Raw genomic sequence first — 15,344 nt, 5'->3', positions numbered from 1 at the left:
TACAAAGCAATTTCATGTTTCAGGTATGGAAGGGATAAAAATGGGAGTGTTTTAGCTTTAAAATTTGTCCCCCTAATATTATAATTTAGACATCTTCTGGGTAAGTCTGTTAAACTGGTTGGGTAGGCCTGCCCAGACTCTCTTTTGAGAAAATAGCCCCAAAGGGTAAAGACACAGGCAAAAAAAAAAAAAAAAAGACACAGGCAAAACAAAGCTTTCAGCCTATTTGCGTTTTGGAGGTTTGAAGTAGTGCAATTCTAGACACACCAGGGTGAGACATCTAGATATGTCTCCTAAGCTAGACCCCAGTGCATTTGTGTGAGTTCTTTGGAGAGGAGGGGCACAAAAATATTACCAAAAAGGGCTATTTTGTTAGGAACCAACAAAAGACAAAGAACCATGGGAATGGTACTCACTTGGATAAATATAACTTTAAAGTGGGGAGAAAGATCTGCTCCAGACTTCGACAGAAGTCAAACCAGGCAGGGTTTAGCTCACTAGGGACTCAAGAGAAATCAATGCACTTTTCTTACCTTTAAGACTCACATCAGCAACATAAACAGAATCAGAACCCAGAAGGGAAAGTACGCCTGACACGGCAATAATCAGGGAAGAAGTACTGCAAATATCAGAAGAATGACAAGGTGGAAGCCATCTATTTTTGCCCTTTGGGCTTGTGAGCATGGTGAAAACTCCCTTTAGTCCTTCCCAAGTACCTGACAGACCTGGATAGGAGGCAGCCCTACAGTTTCACACCTCATCTATTCCACTCAGCTGCCCTGTAAGGCAAGCATTATTCCTCCTCACAGGAAAGAAGATTGACTCTTAAAAGGAATGTACCTGTAACAAAGGGAGCGTTTATTCATCCAGTTAAAACTGGAAAATTCTTAAAGTTCACTCTTAAAGTTTGTTGAACCAGTATTATATACCTGTGAATACCTGTATTCACACTCCTTGAAAAACTGTTTTTTGCTACTAAAACTTCAGATACTAAAAAGAAAAAAGTTACATAGTATTCAACTACAGAGAAACGTGACCCAATTAACACCCTGGAGCATCTGATTTCTGATTTTTTGAGGAGGGGTCATATTATACATATGCTTTTAAATGAGACAATAATAAATGTATAGATTGCTTTTTAATTGCTTTATTAACTTTACACTTTTCCATGCAATTGGGTGACTTTACTGTTGACAGAAACTTAGACTGAGTGCCAAGGCAATCCCCATTTGGAATCTGGTAATACAGAACCCACCTGACACATGGAAATTACATATGGTTCACAGCAAATGGATCAGTAAAGGTTATCAGGAAAAGGCAAGGAAAAAAAAAAACAATGTGAATCACAGTATTAATCTCATGGAAAATGGCAGGAGTCAAGGCATAAGGCAAAATTCATCATGATGATCATGGTGATTAGAGAGCTCCCCCATCAGGATACGCAGGCAATTCCTCAACTGCAGCTCCCTAAGTTTTCTCCTGATTTCCCTCATCTCCTCCATGAACATTTCCATATCATCCCCATCTCCACCCATCCCATCATTGACCTGCCTATTAGGTATGGCCCATTGGAAATTAGGAGCAAGTCGACGAGCCTGTCCCCGTCTATTATTTCCTGCAGGTTGGTGGCCTTCTCCCCCTCCCAAAGGGCGGTCTTCCTCTCCATTCTGCATGGGTTGCTCCATTTCTTCGTTTTCCTGGTGGATATTTGCCATGAGATTTTTTTTCCTGGTTGGTTTTCTTTGAACACAAATAAGACAAAGGCAAGGAGAGAGACTGAAAGCTTGGTGTACTGAGCAGCAGGATCCAGAGATCTGGTACCTAACGTTTAAAAAAAAAAATTCCCACCTTAGGAGCTTCAGGCGTCCTCTAGGGGGCCTCCGAATCGAGCCCCTCCCTCCAGCTCTCTCCTTTACCCTCCCTCCCCCAAAGCCCACCATTTTTCCTTTCCCAGGATTCTTTCCCCAAGCTCCGCAGGCACCAAAATGGAGGTGGGGGACAGGGGATGACGTAGATGGGAGGGGGTCTCAAACTCGGCTCTGCACCCGACCCCCACTCTGTCCCCCGCACCGACCTGGGCCTATCCTTGCTGTCTCCTCCTTCTCCCGATTCTCGCCGTGTGGGCGCCGCCGCGACACTTGACACCTAGGCCCGCAGTCCTGCAAAGGGCCAGCGTGGAGGGAGCGGGGAGTGTTGCGAAGCGTTTGGCGCCGACCTGCCACTACCTGGTCCCTTCCGGGTCCCGGGCCCCCCTGGCCGCCCCCCTAATCCCCATCTCCGGCTCCCAACCCTAGCGTCCCCCCACCCCGCCCGGGAGGTTCACTATTTTCCTGCAGGTACTCGGGGGTGATTTCCAGTCTCTCTTAGTTGCTCTGCTGCCCACCCAGCCGCCCCATTACTCCCACCCCAGGAGGCCACTACGGATGTTCCCCAGAATGCCGGGGGTGGAGAAAGCTGCTGCGCTGATCCAATGAGCCGGCTTCGAAAGTAGGCGGACCGCTGCCGCCCTGGCCACGCGCACCGGCCCCGGAGCCCTTACCTGCTCCGCTTTCCTCGGGCCTGACGCCAGCCCGCCGGGCGCAGGACACCGGGGAGCAGGTACCCAGACGGGAGTGACGACTGCACTGAAGGCTGCGTCGCTCTGCAGCTCCACGTCACGTGAGCGCCTTCACGTCACCATGGAGCTCGCCCCCCAAATCTAGCGGCTTGTGCGGCGCGCCTACCCGCCCCCACGCCTCGCCTCACGCACAGGCGTAGGCAACCCCCTTAGCCGGTTTCTGCACCTAGCCCCAGCGCGCACCGCCGCGTCTCTCAGCTTGGTCCTCTAGAATTTGAGGCCCGAAAAACGCCTCACCTCCCAGCGGAGGGTGTATAAACTTCTCAGGAAGGTAACTTCTCAGGTTACCCGGGAGGGTCTGCAATACCCTTCATCCCTCCCACTCCCGCCCCAGGCCTTGAGTTTGAGTTGTTTCGCTTTCTCTTCCTTTCTCGCTGGCCGCACCCCCTCTTTCCCTCATCCATCCTCAGGTGCACCACCACCGTTGCCCATTGCATCCCCTGAATTCAGATCCTTCCAGGAAATTTAGAATGAAGGCCGGGGTGGGAAGGGAGCAGGAGTCCTATTAGAGAGGCAAGGAGACAGATGAATTCTTCCAAAGAATTTCTCTTTCATTTCCTTTTTTTAAAAAAACCAGCATGCCTCAAAAAATCAAAAATTGCGAGATTTCACTTTTGAAAGAAATGCTTCATCTTGCGGGATGAAAAAGCCTCATTTTTAAAAATTATACTCACTCGTATCACACAAAATATCTTCTCTGAGTTCCACATGACATTAATAGCGCTTTTGAAACACATATCTTGTTTCAAATTTCTATTTTGAAAAAAAAGAGGCATCTTTATGAACATAGTTGGTATTTTCAAAATGATCTGTAAAGTAAATCTTTAGGGAGAAGTCCAGTTGTCAGATATTGGCCTTTTAATGTAAATTTGCGATGTTTTTGATACCATGGTCTTTGAAGAAAAGGAGCCTTTTTACACCCTGCTTTCCTTTACAAACTTTCAAAAACCTCCCCTAACAACTATCTTCGTAGAATGATCACAAGTATACCATATGCAGACGTTATAGTTCCAAAGCCATCTGCCTTTTGATGTAAATGTTTCAAAAAATAATAGAAATAAACAGGGTGTATATGAAGCAACTAAACTTGAGACTGAAATTCACCTGGAGTGTAAATGTTCCTGTCTCCACTTTAAAGTAACTAAACAGATTTTATCATAGTTAGAAAACAGATGTCTTTAGGAAAGCGGCATTCATAATAAAAAAAAAATTAGTAAGTGTTGGTTGTGATAAAGGAACCAGAAGAGTTATATGCACTGAGGCAAGCAGGCCAGACAAATGCTTACTGCCTCTGGTTTGGGTTCCAAACTCCTGTGTAATCTCCTACCCTGCTAAATTAGCTGGGACATTGAATAAATGAAGAATATATGCCTAGTGCATACATAGTTTGAGCTTTTTATGCTTTGAAGATATTTTGAGGTATAGCTTGTTAAAAAACAAAATTCAGCCAAGTAAATTTGAAGATTTAATTGAATTTATTAAATGATCCATGAATCAAGAAGCATCCCATCTAGCAAGTGGAGAAGAGCTCCAAAGACTACAGGAAAGGAAAGGTTTTTAAGGGCAGGACAGGGAAGTCATAAACAGAAAAAAAAAAAGGATTATTTCACCTGTAGTCACCTTCATTTGGAGACAAATGAGGGTTTGTACATGGATTACCTGATTTTGCTTTGGTGGAATGCAGAGGGTTCATGTGACAGAATTACCTTACTGGTGCCGACTAGTTAAATGTTACATTCCTAGGTGGTCAAAACTGCAGTTAGGTTAGATATTAACTTGGTTTGCTACTAACTTGGGGCCTTAACCATAGTGATGCTATTTGGGGCCTGTGGTTTTCTTTTTAACAAGTTCCAAAAGCTCAATCACACCCAAAATTGTCTTTTAAAGGAGTAGTGATTCTTGAATTCTGTTTCACAGTTCGCAACTCTTCATGCAGATAGTTCTATTAATGACACTGGCTGCAAGGATGCTTATGGAAAGCACGAGCTGTGGTATCAGGCATATCTGGGTTTAAATCATATCTGCTACATACTTGAAGTGTGGCTTTGGGTCAATTACTTTTCAAGGTCTTTGTGCTTCCTCTGTGAAACAGGGATTGTAGAAGTAAATTACATATATTAAGTACTTACCACAGAACCAAATAAATTTTCAATAAAAGCTGGCTCTTTTTTTACCATTATTAGATGGTTTCTAACAAGATTTGAAGAATAGACAGAGCATAATTCTTTCCTTAGCTGAATCCACTTTTCTTTAAAATCCATGAGGGCCCAAAACATATCTGCTTTATTCTACTTTGCAGACCCAATGATTTATAAAGTTCCTTGTACAAAGTGGGTGATTAGTGAATATTTGTTGACTGAATGCATCCACTAGTAAGGCTAACTAGTTGCTTTTCATTCAGTGGGCTGTATTGCTCTAAGCTTTTATATCAATACAAAAAAGCTTTTATGAAAATTAAGAATTATGTAGAAAGAATCCCTTGAAAGTAGGAAACCACTATGATTTAACTATTGGATATAAAGTTTAGCAAGAGGATTTTTATTTTTCACAGTGGCTGAATGCTTTGCTGTTGTCTTTTTGACCCATCTTGAATAAGTCTTTTGTTTGAAACTACCAAATTTTCTTGGATAAAAACGTCCATTTGTATATTTCTCCTGATCAGATATATAGGCAGTTGGTTGTAATGAAGTGGTGCTTTAAAGATAGGGGGAAAATGTCCTGGAAATGATGTTATCTTTAGTAAGATGTTGTGACTTGTTGGTTGAGATCTTTTCTGTCCTTGGAGTTGTCTGAGGAGTTTGAGATAGGTAGCAACCTGTTGAGAACAAAATTTAAAATTTCCCAAGGCTGAATTAGAAAGACATAAGAGTCCTAGTTTGGGACTCATGTGCCCCCAAGGACAGAGAGAGGATGAACTAGTTAGGTGACTCTTACCCCAAATGATAGAAGAATAGTGTGGTACTAGGAAAGAGGAGACTAGGTTCACATTTTGGGAAGTACAGTGTTTGTAGAAAGAACCTATCCCTTCTCATTATCTCCTGTAATTATGGTAGATTGTGGCACTTGATTGATTCCCTTCCCCAAAGCCAAGAGAGTGGGATCCCAAAAGAATTGTGCATCGAGTTTAGGGATATCTACACGACGGTAAATCTTCCTTCTCATTTCTCTGCTGGATATCTGCTTTACCACTGGGATTTTGAGCTGCCTGCAAGCTATAGGACCCCGGAAAAAAAAATTTTTAAAGATTTTATTTGTTTATTTGAGAGACAGAGAGAGAGCACAGGAGCAGGAGGGAGAGGCAGAGGGAGAGGGAAATGCAGACTCCCAGCTGAGCAGGAAGCCCATGCAGGGCTCAAGGCTGGATCCCAGGATCCTGGCATCATGACCTAAGCCAAAGGCAGAAGCATAACTATCTGAGCCAACCAGGGGCCCCCCCTGGAAAGAATATTTTATTTTATTTTTTTAATAATAAATTTATTTTTTATTGGTGTTCAACTTGCCAACATACAGAATAACACCTAGTGCTCATCCCGTCAAGTGCCCCCCTCAGTGCCCATCACCCATTCACCCCCATCCCCCGCCTTCCTCCCCTTCCACCACCCCTAGTTCGTTTCCCAAAGTTAGGAGTCCTTGTGTTCTGTCTCCCTTTCTGATATTTCCTACCCATTTCTGGAAAGAATATTTTAGAGACATGATGGGTATGGCCAGGTGGAAAAGGGCTAGGATTGAACCCCTACCTAAATTCTCAATTCTGGAGAGGCATGAGAAATAAATCCTACCATGCCTAGAGGCTCTGGAGCTGGAACTGGGGAGGGGCAGAAACTGTTATAGAGTAGGGCAAAGAGACCTAGGAATCAAAGGAACGCCTTGTGAAGGTTATCAGCTAGGAGTCACATGCAAGATATGGCCTAATTTTCCAAGGTTCCAGTCCTTATCAGCAAGCTCTATGGGAATTAAATTTGAGCTCAGTGATGATTAATCATACAATGACAGCAGTCTTACACTAGGTAGTCCGATAAAGAATTATTTTTGTATCCCCATCCTCCAAGCTCTGAAACCATCTGAGTAAACACAAGGAAGGAAGGTGTGATGGTTAATTTTATGTGTCAGCTAAGCCACAGGATGCCAATATATCTGGTTAAACATTATTTATGGGTGTTATTGGCATTCAAGTTATAATGGCCATAACTTATAGGGAAGTTAGAATAGGCATAATTTCCTATATTCTTAATAGTTAGTTTGTTAATAAGTGCTTAAATTTAGAGAAAAAGAGAGAAGTGGATTCTTAGCTGAATGTGTGTGTGAGGGTGTGTGAGGGTGATTCTTGAAGAGGTTAGTATTTGAATTGATGAACTGAGTAAAACAGATGGCCCTCCCTAATGTGGGTCAGCATCGGCTAATCCAGTGAGGGTCTGAATAGAACAAAAAGGCAGAGGAAAGATTAAATTTGCTCTCTGTCTGAATGCTTGAACTGTGGCATTGATCTTCTGCTCTTGGTATTCCTGATTCTAAGAACTTCTAACTCAGACTGGCATCTACACATCAGCTCTCCAGATCTCAGACCTTTGAACTACACCATTGGCTTTTCTGACTGTCCAGCTTGCAAACAGCATACTGTAGGACTTCACAGTCTCTGTAATTATAGGAGTCAAGACCTTATAATCAATCAACCAATCTCTCTATTTATAGATATAAATGTAGATAGATATATAGAGAATATAGATAGAGATCTCCTAGAGGTGTGAGGAGGATTCTAAATTACAAGTGAGATTCGCATTTTAAAATACTTAGAACCAAAATTTTAACAGCCCAATAGAGACTATTTTATTAAGCAAAATTGACTTAAAAAGTTGAGGAACAGGATTGAGGTGTAGTTAAAGAAGCCCATTGCCCAGTAGGAAGGGCAGAGGGAGAGGCTTGACAGAAAGAGCGCTGTTGAGACAGCTACTGGGGAAAAAAAAAAAAACCTGTTGTGTGATTATGTCTTAATTAGTTATCCATTATCAAATCATGGAGATCTCAGATTAGTATCCCATCGTAGAAAGTTCTTTGCTGATATCTTTGCATGTTGCCATGATATAGCTCACATGTATTTGGCTGAAAATGCCACCGAGTTGGATTGTAGTTCTTATCCTATTTTTCTCTCATTGTCCCCTCCTATGTGAATTCCAGGCTTGAGAGATGGAGGTCTGAGACCTGGTGGGCTCTGTGGCAGTGGGTATCTCTGTTCCAGCTTAGAATAGTTCTCTGTGTTTTCCTGATGCTTCATTACTGCAATCTTATTGTAGTTCTCTCTTTTTCTCTAAATTTAAGCACTTATTAACAAACTAAGTATTAAGAATATAGGAAATTATGCCTATTCTAACTTCCCTATAAGTTATGGCCATTATAACTTGAATGCCAATAACTGTGAAGAATGGAGAATGGACCTGATGAAATTTTAAGGGTGTTACTCTAAGAATTTGGAACACTTAAGAGATAATATATTTCATTCAAGAGATCTAGTCTGAAATAATAACATAGCTATATGGCTAAGATGTCGGAATGTGAAAGCAACAAATATTCACTGCCTCATTATTTATTAAAGAGCTTTTCTTTATTTCAGGGACTGCAGATGATACCAAGAGACACCAGATACCCATGGCCTCTAGCTCCTGTTGTTGAAGACTCTGGTGAAAAAGAAGTTCTGTCCTGTATAGTTTCCTAAAGTGATAACTAAGCTGGACTATGTATGGGCCAAAAGAATTCCCTTGACCCTTCTAGCTTCAGAGTTTAGCTAGTACCATTCCTACTTTCTCCTAGACTTTGGGATGAAATTGGAGGAGTATCAGGAAACTTATGCATCAGTGTTCATAAGAGGACTTTACCTTGCCTTGCTGTTGCTAGTCCTATGTAAATGTCACTGATAATATAATTTTAGCACCTAGCAAGGCCCTAGTACCCTGGAGACTTTCGGTTCAAGGATTGCAATTCACAAGGTCAAAGGTAACATATATGTGAGTGAAGCCAGCTAAGCAGGAATCTGATTAAGCTGGAAAACAAAAGCTCTATCAATATGGGACAGCCTCTGCTTAGCTCTTGCTAATTATTGTTAGGAGGCAGTTCAGGCCCAAAGTTGCCAAATATTTCTTTTCTTTTTCAAGAGATATCAGAAATACAAAAAATTTTGTGATTTTTCCCCAAAAAAATGAGCTGCCAAGTTAAAACTCTGCATTTGTTTTCTCACACTTGTGCAATTCCATTTGGCTGACTTGATAACACATTGGCTTCATGACTATTGTGTGCCTGTGGCTATCACCTACAGCCTTACATGTAGCCCTTCCAAGTTTCTATTGATAGATAACAACTCTCCCAAAATTCACTGGTGTAAACTACAACTGATATTTATACTCACAGATTCTGTGAGTCGGAAATTCAGAAAGTACATATCAGGGACTACTCTTCTCTGCTGCAGGACATCTGCAGCCTCAGCTAGGGTGGCTTGGCTGAGGGTACCTTGAAAGGTTGTAGATGACTCAAACAGCTGGATCCTGGAACATCTGAGACTGAGATGGCTTAAGGACAGGTTCATGTGGGACTATCAACCAAAGTTCCCATATATAGCCTATCCAACATGGCCATTTAAGGGCTTTTAAAGCAAATCTTCCCCCATAAATAAGGTAGAAGCTACATGGCCTTTTATGACCTAAACCTGGAAGTCACATAGGCTCAATTCTATATTCCACTGGTCAAAACAATCATATCTTCTTCTAAGATTAAAGGGGAGAGACTATAGATTCCAACTTTTGTTGGAAGGAATGCCAAATGATTGGTAGGCATGTTTTAAAACCATCACACACCTTACTGGTATGTGCCTCTAACCATCCCTTTCTTACCCTCCAGCTAGACAAGGCAGTCAATACGTCAAGTGACACTTATTTGATTACAATTATTAAGTACAAAATAATTTTTGAGTAGGACCTAGAATGGAATTTCCACAGGCTTGTTCCACCTATATTTTTTTACTTTAAGATTTCTAAGAAATTAATTTTTACTAGAAAAAAGTTTAGGATATTTGTCTACAATTATCCACCTGTGTACTGATTGATTGGATACTAATGCACAAAGTCACCAGAAAGGATTGGAAATAGAATAAACTGTGAGGCCAAAAGAACAGATTAGAAGGCTTATAGAACATTAGATGTTATAGTCATGTATTCTATGATTTTGCCTAATTTTGGATTTACAGAGAATGATTTATTAGTATCACCAGTAGTCCTAAGCTTTAACAGATCACGTATTGTCAAAACTCGAACAACCGTGGGGTACCTGGGTGGCTCCATCGGTTAAGTGTCTGCCTTCGGCTCAGGTCATGATCTCAGGGTCCTGGTATGGAGCCCTGAGCCCTGCATCGGGCTCTCTGCTCAGCAGGGAGTCTGCTTCTCCCTCTCCCTCTGCATCTCCCTCATTCTCTCTCTCTCTCTCTTTCTGCTCTCTCTTTCTCTCAAATAAGTAAGTGAAACCTTTAAAAAAAACTGAGAACAGCCTTAGAATTATTTTCATTCAAGAGGCTATTTTAGAAACTGGGAAACAGAAAAATTAAGAGACTTGCCTAGTATACCAAAAAGATAATGGCAGAACTAGAAATAGAGCCACCTATGCTTTCTTGGCTAATACTATTTATTTGTTTGTGTGTATATATATAAACCTTGTATGTTTATATATATTATATATAAAATAAAGGAAATACACTAATATTTTATTTATAATTGCTTTTGGCTTTTGTGGTGATGGATGATAAGCAAAATCATAAATCTAATTTATGATTATCCACATTTTCCAAGTATTCTACAATAAATTAAGAGAATAAGCAATATATTTTTTAAAGATTTTGTTTATTGTTTTGAGAGAGAGAGAGAAACAGAGCATGAGCAGTGGGGAGGAGGCAACTACTTTTCCCCTCCTGCCAGAAACAGAAGGGGATTTTCTAGAGTATTCATTCTGAGAAGGCTCATACGGCTCCTGGAGGTGAAACTCATAAAAGTGCGGAAGGAACCCCTAAGACTGGACCTATCTGGAGTTTTAACTCTCAGACTTGTCCCCATTGAACTTCTGGCAACTTGTCATCTGTAGTTTAGGTTTTCCTACCTCAATACTAGTTTCCTGGATTAGTTCCAGCAAATTGTGATTTTCTGTATCTGCCAGTCTGTCTCTCCTTTTTGGGGGCAATGATTTGCTTAGTGATCTCAATTCTCTAATGGATCTAAAAAGAGTTTTTGATTTTCAGTTTGTTCAATGTTTTACTTTGTTGTTAGGATAGAGCAATGGCTTCCAAGTTCTTTACATGCCATACAAAAAAAAAAAAAAAAAACAGAAGCAAGAGGGACATTTTATGTGATAAGAGTCAGTCCATAAGGAATGTATAACAATTATAAGCACCAAAATCCATGAAGCAAGAACTGGCAAAAATGAACGGAGAAATAGATAATTCAATAATAATAGTTGGGAGACTTTAATATCCCCTTTCAGTAATAAATAAACCAAATGGGAAGATCAACCAGGAAATAAAAGACTTAAGGACACTATGTACTAACTAGACCTAATAAATATGTAGAATATCCCACCAAACAACAGCAGAATGCACATTCTTTTAAGTACACATGGCACATTATCATGGTAGACCATGTGATAGACCATAAAACAATCCTCAAATAAATGTTAGAAATAATACAAGATATGTTCTTTGACCAAAGTGGAATAATATATTAACAACAAAAAATTAGGAAATTCATGAATATCTGGAAATTAAGCAAAACACTTTAAATGGCCAGTGCATCAAAGAACAAATAAAAAAGGAAATCATATTTGGCAGGCAGAAAAATACTTTGAAATTAATGAAAATGAAACACAACATATGGCATACCAAAACTTATGGAATGAAATTTTGATATCCTAAGATAGAATATACCAAAACTTATGAGATAGAGCTAACCTATGTTTAGAGGGGAGTATATAGCTTCAAATGTCTATATTAAAAAAAGAAGAAAGATCTCAAATCAATATCTTAACCTTGTACCTTGAGACACTGGGCAAAAAGTGAGTTAAACATAAAGCAAGCAGAAGTTAGGATAATAATAAGTAGAGCATAAATTAATGAGATGGAAAATGGAAAGATCAGAGAACACTAGTGAAACCAAAGCTGGTTCTTTGAAAAGATCAAGGATATTGACAAATCTTTAGCTATATTGATGAGGGAAGAGAGAGAGAAAGAAGAACTCAATTTACTAGAATCAGAAATGAAAGAAGGGGTCATTGAGGCACCTTGGTGGTTCAGTCAGTTAACTGTCTGGTTTTGGCTCAGGTTATGATCCTAGGGTCCTGGGATCAAGCCCTGCATAGCCCTGTGTTGGGCTCCCTGCTCAGTGGGGGATCTGTTTCTCCCTCTCTCTTTGCCCTCTGCCCACTTGTGCACTCTCTTTCTCTCTCAAATAAATAAATAAGTAAAATCTTATATAAAAAAAGAGGGGTCATTACTACTGACCTTATAGATATGAAAAAGGATTATAAAGGAATAATATGAAATACTGTATGACAGGGGTGCCCTAGGTGGCTCAGTTGGTTAAGCCTCTGCCTTCAGCTTAGGTTCTGGTCCCCACATTGGGCTCCCTACTCAGCAGGGAGCCTGCCTCTTCCTCTCATCCCCACTTGTGTTCTATGTCACTATCTCTTCTTTCTCTCTCAAATAAATAAAATATTTTTAAAAATGAAATACTGTATGACATTACATTAGATAACATAGGTGAAATGGACCTATTACCAGAAAAGCACAAACAGCGAAAACTATCTCATGAAAAAATAGACAATCTGAAGGGACCTAAAACGAGTGAAGAGATACTACTATTACTACTAATACTAATACTACTAATAATAATAATAAAGCTGCCCACAAAGAAAAGTATAGGCCCACATGGTTTCACTGATGAATTCCACCAAACATTTAAAGAAGAATCTTTCACAGACTCTTCCAAAAAATAGAAAATGAAAGAATATCCCTCTCATTTTATGAGACCACTTTTATCCTAATACCAAAACCAGACAAAGATATTGCAAGAAAAAAAAACTGTAGACCAGAATCTCTTATAAACATGGATGCAAAAATCCCTAACAAAACACTAGTAAAACAAACCTGACAACATATAAGAACCATTATACATCATGGCTATGTGAGATTTCTCCCAGAATGTAAATCAGGAACTTCCTCAACATGACAAAAACACCCAGTTGACACCACACTTAATGCTGAAATATGGAATGCCACACATGGGCAGCCCGGGTGACTCAGCGGTTTAGCGCTGCCTTCAGCTCAGAGCCTGATCCTGGAGACCCGGGATCGAGTCCCATGTCCGGCTTCCTGCATGGAGCCTGCTTCTCTCTCTCTCTCTCTCTCTCTCTCTCTCTCTCTCTCTCTCTGTCTCTCTCTCTCTCTCTCTCTCTCTCTCTGTCTCTCATGAATAAATAAATAAAATCTTTAAAAAAAAAAGGAATGCCACACATAATCCCTGAAATATGTGTGTTCTCGACACTTCTTTTCAACATAGAACTGAAGTTCTAGCCAGAGCAATTAGGCAAGAAGAAATAGGCATTCAGATTGAAATATAAAAAGTAGAACTATATGTACAGATGACATGATATTTTTTTGTTGTTACTGTTGTATATATGTTTTTATTGGAGTTCGATTTGTCAACATATAGCATAACACCCTGTGCTCATCTGGTCAAGTGCCCCCCTCAATGCCTGCCACCAGACACCCCAACCCCCCGCCCACCTCCCTTTCCACCAACCCTTGTTCATTTCCCAGAGTTAGGAGACTCTCATGTTCTGTCACCCTCACTGATATTTCCCACTCATTTTCTCTCCTTTTCCCTTTATTCCATTTCACTATTTTTTCTTTCCCCAAATGAATAACACCATATAATGTTTGTGCTTCTGCAATTGACTTACTTCACTCAGCATAATGCCCTCCAGTTCCATCTACGTCAAAGCAAATGGTGGGTATTTGTCGTTTCTAATGGCTGAGTAATATTCCACTGTATACATAGACCACATCTTCTTTATCCATTCATCTTTCAATGGACACCGAATCTCCTTCCACAAGTTGGCTATTGTGGACATTGCTGCTATAAACATTGGGGTGAAGGTGTCCTGCCGTTTCACTGCATCTGCATCTTTGGGGTAAATCCCCAGTAGTGCAAGTGCTGGGTCTATTTTTAACTCTTTGAGGAACCTCCACACAGTTTTCCAGAGTGGCTGTACCAGGTCACATTCACACCAACAATGCAACAGGGTGCCCCCTTCTCCACATCCTTTCCAACATTTGTTGTTTCTTGTCTTGTTAATTTTCCCCATTTTCACTGGTGTGAGGTGGTATCTCATTGAGGTTTTGATTTGTATTTCCCTGATGGCAAGTGATGCGGAGCATTTTCTCATGTGCTTGTTGGCCATGTCTATGTCTCTCTGTGGAATTTCTGTTCATGTCTTTTGCCCACTTCATGATTGGATTGTTTGTTTCCTGGGTGTTGAGTTGAATAAGTTCTTTATAGATCTTGGATACTAGCCCTTTATCTGATATGTTATTTACAAATATCTTCTCCCATTCTGTAAGTTGTCTTTTACTTTTGTTGACTGTTTCTTTTGCTGGGCAGAAGGTTTTGATCTTGATGAAGTCCCAATAATTCATTTTTGCTATTATTTCTCTTGCCTTCATAGATGTATCTTCCAAGAAGTTGTTGTGGCCAAGTTCGAAAAGGGTGTTGCCTGGGTTCTCCTCTAGGACTATGATGGAATCTTGTCTCACATTTAGATCTTTCAACCATTTTGACTTTATCTTTGTGAATGGTGCAAGAGAGTGGTCTAGTTTCATTCTTCTGCACGTGGCTGTCCAATTTTCCCATCACCATTTATGGAAAAAACTGCCCTTTTTCCAGTGGAAGTCTTTCCTGCTTTGTCGAATACTAGTTGATCATCGAGTTGAGGACCCATTTCTAGATTCTCTATTCTGTTCCATTCATCTATGTGTCTGCTTTTGTGCCAGTACCACACTGTCTTGATGATCACAGCTTTGTGGTACAAACTGAAATCTGACATTGTGATGACCCCGGCTCTGGTCAACTTGCTGTTCTTCCTCCAGTTCCTTTAGAAGTGAGTTTAGCTTGTATATTGAATTTTTCCAGTGAAATCTCACATTGTGATGACCCGGCTCTGGTCAACTGCTGTTCTTCCTCCAGTTCCTTTAGAAGTGAGTTTAGCTTGTATATTTGAATTTTTCCAGTGTTTTTTTTAATAATAAATTTATTTTTTATTGGTGTTCAATTTGCCAACATACAGAATAACACCCAGTGCTCATCCCGTCAAGTGTCCCCCTCAGTGCCCGTCACCCATTCACCCCCACCCCCCGCCCTCCTCCCCTTCCACCACCCCTAGTTCATTTACCAGAGTTAGGAGTCTTTATGTTCTGTCTCCCTTTTTGATATTTCCCACACATTTCTTCTCCCTACCCTTCTTCTATTCCCTTTCACTATTATTTATATTCCTCAAATGAATGAGACCATATAATGTTTGTTCTCCAATTGACTTTTTTCACTCAGCATAATACCCTCCAGTTCCATCCACGTTGAAGCAAATGGTGGGTATGTCATTTCTAATGGCTGAGTAATATTCCATTGTATACATACACCACATCTTCTTTATC

The 15,344-nt window shown here is 40.5% G+C and overlaps 1 protein-coding gene across 2 annotated transcripts; it reads right to left on the bottom strand.

The window, feature by feature from the left end:
- Positions 1 to 1,137: 1,137 nt before the first annotated feature.
- On the bottom strand, positions 1,138 to 2,692 carry BEX3 (brain expressed X-linked 3). Of its 2 annotated transcripts, none has more exons than XM_055338520.1 (3): positions 2,540 to 2,692; positions 2,075 to 2,159; positions 1,138 to 1,821 (listed from the first exon to the last, which is right to left on the bottom strand). In XM_055338520.1, exon 3 carries the CDS (start codon positions 1,713 to 1,715, stop codon positions 1,377 to 1,379), a length of 339 nt encoding a protein of 112 aa, XP_055194495.1. In that variant the 5' UTR covers positions 1,716 to 1,821; positions 2,075 to 2,159; positions 2,540 to 2,692; the 3' UTR covers positions 1,138 to 1,376. The 2 variants fall into 2 exon arrangements, with proteins under 2 accessions (XP_055194495.1, XP_055194496.1); XM_055338521.1 differs by having other exon boundaries at positions 1,138 to 1,697.
- Positions 2,693 to 15,344: the final 12,652 nt, after the last annotated feature.

Source organism: Nyctereutes procyonoides, unplaced genomic scaffold (genome assembly GCF_905146905.1).
Source record: "Nyctereutes procyonoides isolate TBG_1078 unplaced genomic scaffold, NYPRO_anot_genome, whole genome shotgun sequence".
Lineage (NCBI taxonomy): Eukaryota > Metazoa > Chordata > Mammalia > Carnivora > Canidae > Nyctereutes > Nyctereutes procyonoides.
This window is presented reverse-complemented; position numbering and strand designations above follow the sequence as displayed.